This window comes from Alligator sinensis, unplaced genomic scaffold (assembly GCF_000455745.1).
Source record: "Alligator sinensis unplaced genomic scaffold, ASM45574v1 scaffold143_1, whole genome shotgun sequence".
Taxonomy (NCBI): Eukaryota; Metazoa; Chordata; order Crocodylia; family Alligatoridae; genus Alligator; species Alligator sinensis.
In genome coordinates, this window is record NW_005842156.1 from 1,923,675 (window position 1) to 1,930,718 (window position 7,044).

General features: G+C 38.6%; 1 protein-coding gene across 1 annotated transcript in view; it reads left to right on the forward strand.

Annotated features, from left to right (window-relative positions):
• The window catches only part of MYO3B (myosin IIIB), a 240,350-nt gene that overhangs the window by 117,526 nt on the left and 115,780 nt on the right, over positions 1-7,044 (forward strand). The window contains exon 9 of the mRNA XM_014520807.1: positions 2,669-2,824. Coding sequence (XP_014376293.1) covers positions 2,669-2,824 — 156 coding nt within the window. The remainder of the gene's footprint in view (positions 1-2,668; positions 2,825-7,044) is intronic.

Genomic DNA, 7,044 nt, shown 5'->3' on the forward strand with positions numbered 1-7,044 from the left:
AGTGTGATTCCATCATGGCAACTTCTATGTCCAGAAGCGCTCATATGTTATTTAGTTGAACTACAAAAAATGAGAACAAAACTGGCTTCCAATATTTTTTACTGTATTTCTGTAATATTTATTATTGTTTTCTTGACAAAACCACAGTAATGATTTTGTAATTAGGTAGGTAATTTTGTAATATACATGTAGGAGTATGGACTGCTGGATGTTTTAGCCATTGGCTACCTTAATATCTAAATACTCCTAGTAAAGGTTCTGGATATAGTCAATAAGGTTGCTGCAGACTCTCCAGGTGTAACTGAGAACAGAATTTGTCCTACTATCTTCAATACTGCAAGTTGAAATGATTCCACATTATTTGTACTTTAACAGTACTTTGTTTTCTATGTGGAACTCTGTAATTTCTTGAGCAAGTTTTGTACTAATCTTTATTTTTTTAACTTTCTTAAGAACATTTGGATGTTGTCCTTGCACATGATATTATCAGTTATATCAAAATACAATTTCTTATCTATTAGTTTATGTATGTATGTATGCATGTATGTATGTATGTATGTATAAATAAATATATATGTACATACTCTACACAAATTCACGAACATGCTTTATTCCATTATACCATGGATGAGGTATATTGTGCCATTTATCATATATGATAACATACCATATTGTATCATACTGCTAAGGTGGTAAAAGTCAAATATGTTCACTATAAACTTTTATATTCTCCATTTTAGACACCTAGATCACTAATTTTATTAACTAAGCGATACATGATTTTGTATATTTGGTAGTTTTGTCTTTTTCTCTCATAATTACTAGTGTTTAGTGATATCTCTCCTTATAAATATACTCATACATACACTCATTATCTATTTCTGTAGAGAAGGGCATAAATTTAAGCAAAGGATGATATGCACAATATGGCTGCCTTGACTTTTAAACATCCTGAAGAACAAGAAACAAAGCAGCCAACTCCCTCCCCCTACCCCCCACACCAACCTGAGAACCTGTAAAGCCAAATGATGGATTTCTTTTCATGGGAGGGCAGAACTGGTATTTATAACCACGCGATCAGAAGAATAGAGATAATGTAGGTTTTGTTGGTTGAGTTTTTCTATCAGGAAGCTTGTTGTAACAGATAGCAATGTTCTTTAAATCAGTTGCAAAATTGGAAGAACATTTTACAGACTGTCTTTTCTGGACTGGATGATGGTTCAGCAAGAAGGGGCTATGAAATGGTTTGGAAGGACCACAACTATTAACTTTATTTTGAAAGACAGGATTATTTTAGGAGCCTGGCTTTAGACTCCAATAAAATATTCAAGGTGAGGCTGGACTTTAATAAACTTCTAGTGTGTTTTGTCATTTCAGAATTTTCTAAAATGTGCTATCTTTTAGGTATAATTTAAAATCTGAAGATTCCCATTGATAGAGTGTCAAGTACTGTAAAAAGTATTAGTATCACAGTTCTTTTTGTGTAAAAGTGTATCCTGGTCAAGTTTTCCAAGTAAAATCTCCTTTAACTGTATATATGAAGTAGCTGCTTCATAAAATATCAAATAATACAAAGCTAAGTATAAAACATTTTAATTTGAAAACATCTTTTCAGAAAAACGCACCTTGGACTGAGTTTACGTCAAATTCATGAAACTGATAGCTATATGGTAGATAGTCATTTATACCGAGTTGCAATTTTTCTTGTTCTGATATGCAAATGACATCAGTATCATATTGATATAAGGCAAATAGAATAAATTAATGGAAAGAGGAATTAAAGGACACTGTGAAAAAGTCCAGTGTGTTAACAGCAATTTTTTATTTGGACCATAGTATTCCAGCTTTAATGGAATTGAATTATACTCTTAATCATGTCTTCCTAGATGTTTAGATCTTTATTTGTTATCCTATTTGCTAGTTAAATCTTATTATGTGCTAATTGAATGGGATCTGTCAGCTTATTCCTAAATCATCTGCTCCCCCTTCTCTGACACTGAACTTTTACATCTGGGTTTGCATTGAAATCTGTCTCTCTCTCTTCTTCTTCTTTTTTATTTTCTAATCTAAATCAAGTAGATTTGCTGATTTACCCAAGTTTTTATATTAGCACCTAGAAACTCAGTATGATAGCCCCTTGAAATATTACTTGTCTATTAAAAAAACATCAAATTGCTTTGATTCGTGATGGCTGACTTATTTTAACAGGTTAAATCCCACATACATTATCAATTAAAATGCCCATTGGGATATATGTAAGGAACTAGGAAGAACTACAGGAATATGCTCATAGCTCTTAGATAAAAAATATTTTTCATGGATACTTCAGTCATTATTAAAATTATATCTTAAACGTATACCGTTTGTCTTTTTCCAAAAGTGAAATATATTTGTTGACCCAGGTTCTGTTCAGTTACATTAATATAAATGTGGAGGAGCTCCACTGAATTAAATAATGTTATTCTAGACTTATTCCAGTGCAAATGAACAGTAAATGTGGTCCCTTTGTACATTTAGTAAGCCCAGTTCATTGGAACCTGCAAGAAACCTGCTCCACATTATAGTAGCTGCCAAACAATATGCCAACAGTGTAATGGTCAATTAAAAGGAAATGATTTTATAACTAAAACATTTACTGTATGCATAACACTTTTGCTCTGCTTCACAGGTGTCTTATTAAGGATTTTGAAAACCGTCCTTCAGTCACCCACCTTTTAGAGCACCCATTTATTAAACAAGCCCATGGTAAGGATATGTCTTTGCAAAAACAGCTGGCTGATCTCATCCAAGCACAACAACAGTTAGGCTCCATAACCAAAACAAGGTACTGTGCAATTCACTGTTCTGTGGTCTTTAACTAGTCCTGGAAACGCAATTTAAAATTCTGAATTTTCAGACCTTTACTATTTCAAATAATCACATAAATGCATTCATTGTGAATTTCATTTGTATTAAGTGCTACTTGCTAAATGAATGGAGAGTGGCAAGAAATAAACTTCCCTAATCGTGCCTTTATAGCTAATTTTGTTCAACCAAAACACAAATCTCTCTCTGTCTTTCTCTTTGCCATTGAACTATGTTTTTATACATATTAATTGAGTGGATTCATCATTAACACTGCTAACTGTGTAGGACTCTTCATTGATTGGCAAATAAGCCTTTTAAACCAAGGGGATAGAAATTCATAAGTTGGTAGCAGACATAAATGTAAACAGTAAAGTGACTGCTAGGCAAGATTAAGAATTGAACAATTTAAGCCTTTTGAGGGGTTTGACTAGATATCACTAGTGAGGTAACTGTAGAATGATTTTTTTTGTGGTTTAATAACAACTATTAACATTTATGCGGCCTAAAACTTAAATTTAAAAAATGTGTTTAATAAAAAGCAATGACTATTTATCAGCAGACGATATTTTTCCAGTATCCTTTGAGCCTGCCTGTAAGAAATGTCTCGGTTTGGTTACTGTCCAGAGGGTGGCAGAATTTCACTGATTTGAAAGAGAATTTAAATGCAAATGAATACACCTTCCTAAGCTCAGCAATCATTTTGTAATATAAAATTTGTCTAGTACTAGATAAGCTCTGGCCCATTATTATAAGCAAATGCCTACTAATGTTGATGAAGAAAATTAAATGTCATGATTCATAAGTCATAAAAATGTATATACTTTAAGAATTTGCTGCTTAAAATCTAAAAGCTAAAATGTATATGTACAAGCTAAAATACAGGAATAGCTAGAAGTGCAGTTTCAAGGTGAATGTGTCTTTCTAAATTTTATAATGGGGAATATTACTCCCTCTTCTAGGCCAAGGAATGAAATGCAACAGGCTCACTCTATAACAGTTGCTCTGTTACCACATAAAACCCTATGGATCAAATTATCTTTAGGTGTAGTTCAGTGTGGGATAGTTGTAGAGAAGGCAGCAGAAATATTTTCTAGGATGTTTGTGCACCTTGCAGAAAATCTAGTAACCGTTTTGGTACTTGGGCTTGGTGAAACTCAAAAACTGCTTCTTCCTACTGCCCAAGGGTATCTGTTTCCATAAGAGAGTCAAAATTACATCTATGACTTTCTCCATGCCAGGGTTGCCAACCAAAAACATTTTTTTTATTGACAATCTGCAGACTTGTTACTGGCAATCAAACATTTTACTGATATAGTCTTTACATAATGTAAATATAATAAATACAACTCCTTACCCTTCTGTCAAGTTCCAGTTAGAAGGACTGGGGTCAAATTTAGGGGTTTAACATTAAGTATGGTAAAAAAAAAAAATCAAGAAAGTTTAGTTGTCAATAAAAAACTTCCAATAAAAATATTGTTCTTGGGTTGGCAACACTGATCCCCAGGAATACCCTGGGCAGCATTGGTGCCAAGTACCTGGGGGCCTGAGGGCCCTGGCACCCCTCAGGAAGAGGCATAGGGTGACTATGCAGCCCTAATTGGGCCAGACAGTCCCAAAATGGGAGAATCAAGTCCTAGGTCAAGTCCTAGGTTTTTTTGTAAGCAGTGTAGTTTAGGTTGGTAGTGAACAGAACATACAGTCACCCCTTAGTGTAGAGGGAAAGGGGGCCAAATCTTAGACCAGGTTCTGCTATTTTTAAACCAGTCTGTGTGCACTGAACTTCTGTTCTGTTTTGGGTATAGACCCGATTCCAATCATTTATACCAGTAAAAGTGTAATGTCTGTGCCAGAGAGAACAGAGAATCACTACCAGGTGTTTAAGCAGAACCTAAGTCAAGTCCCCCAGCATTTGTCCTGGATTCCCAGTATCATATAGGGATCTGGGTTTTCCATTCACCGTGGAAAAACACAGGAAATGGTGGGTTTCCCCTTGTAAACTGGCAGAGTTCCAGCCTGCAAGGGACTGGGGGGAAAGGGACACAGGGGGTGCTACATCCATGTGTGCACATGCACACATTCACATGGCCAGGAATACAGCCCCAGACAGCGACGGAGAGCAGATCCTTCAGCTGCCTGCAGGTAAGTCTATGGGGGAGTGGGCAGATTGAGGACCCCATGGTGAGGGAGGGGTGGGTCAGAGTCTGGGCTTGGAGTCACTGCCCAGCCAGGGCAGTGCCTGGGGCCCTGGGGTGGGGAGTGGGACAGAGCCATGGTCAGCTTCTCCAGGGGGCAGGAGGGGGGGTCAGCTCCCTGTTTCTGTGTGCATTCCTGGAGATGGAGAGGCACATGCCCCCCCCCCGATTCATGCACAGAGTGGGGGCAGATGCAGGCTTCCTGATGTGGGCTTGAGGCTCCCTGCCTTGTTGCCAACCTCTCAGGAGCCCCATGCCAGCTGCACTTTGCCCACCTGGCAGAAGCAGGGGTGCCAGCAGCAGTGGCAATGCAGAGTTGTGCCCCCTGCTGCCACCAGGTGGCCAGGGGTTGCGTTGTCATGGCAGCATGGCTGACACGGGCTCCCGGGGGCAGGGCTGCAGGGCAGGGAATCTGTAGCAGGCCGCTCATATCCACCCCCTGCCCCCGACAGGCTCTTCTCAGCTCTGCTCTGGCCATCATCTTAGGCCTACCCCACCAAAAATAAAAGTCGGTGCTTATGCTGGGCAGGACTCTCTCTCTCTCTCTTGTAGAACAATCCCTCTCATAAAAATGGGCTGTGTTTATTCATATGCACCCATATAGACAGTATACATTTAATAGACATGATTAGAGATTGAACCGTAGTATAACTAAACTGGATTAAAATGGTTTCTGTAAGTATATGCAAGTATACCTCTATATAATACCTATAATATTGAATACTTGAATTGATTTAAATTGGTACTCTCCCTGTATAAATTAGTTTTAAGTATAGATAATTTATATAGTATAATGTATTTATGTGGCAACAATATAAATATATAATTTACATAGGTATAGATATGTAGACATTTTTATTTGATCACATTTATAAGCATACACTTGTGTGTGTGTGTGTGTGTGTGTGTGTGTGTGTGTATAAAGAGAGAGAGGCAGGTATTATTAATTCCTCTATATGTCTCTCTGGTAGACTCTTAGGCCACCAATATTTTTGCTGGTCAAGTATTAAAACTGCAGTTCTTCTGCAGAGTCTAGCAGTACCATTCCCAACACCTAATTACTTGGGTTTGGAAGCTTATTCCACAGTACATTTCCTCCAGACCAGTGCCATCTGGGGGACAGAGGCCACATGTTGGGGCAGCTAACCCTGCCCTGCTGCCCCTCCTCACAGGTCCCTCTGCAGTAGGATGCAGGTGGAAGAGAGTCCATCAGGAAGTGTCCTAGGGAGTATGGGCCCCAGTAGTGTGTGTCAGCACAGGAGGGCTCTGTTTCATGGTAGGGCAGCTTGTCTGTTGGGTTCATTCAGGAAGAGCTGAGCTGTGTTGGGATGTGTGACTGCAGCAAGCCATGGACACACCTCTATAAGGGAGCTGGCTTCTGCTTAAACACCTGGTAGTGATTCTCTGCTCTCCCTGGCACAGACATTACACTTTTACTGGTACAAATGATTGGAATCTGGTCTATACCCAAAACAGAACAGAAGTTCAGTGCACACAGACTGGTTTAAAAACAGCAGAACCTGGTCTAAGATTTGGCCCCCTTTCCCTCTACACTAAGGGGTGACTGTGTGTTCTGTTCACTACCAATCTAAACTACACTGCTTACAAAAAAACATGTAACTTAGATTGATTCTGTCTCAGGCTTTTTTAATGTCTATACCTAGCCTCTGTCTAGTATCAACGCTTGTATTTAGCTTCATTATGACGTGGATCTTGAAATTAACTCAAAGTTTCTGCATTTTATGGCTAACTTAAATTTTTCTTATAGACTTTGTGGGCAGACATTTTAGGCTGTTTTTTTACAGACTGTTGGAAATTTACGGACAGTTGGCAACCCTGCTCCATGCCACCACATGGAGCTGGAAGCTGACAATACTGTGGAGGAAGGGAAGCAGGCTACAGCACCTAGAGATACAGTACAGCATACGCATTGCCCTTCAAGACTGAAGCAGAGGAACTTACTGCCCAGAAATGGACCTGTGCTTATCTGGCAAAATCTAACTCT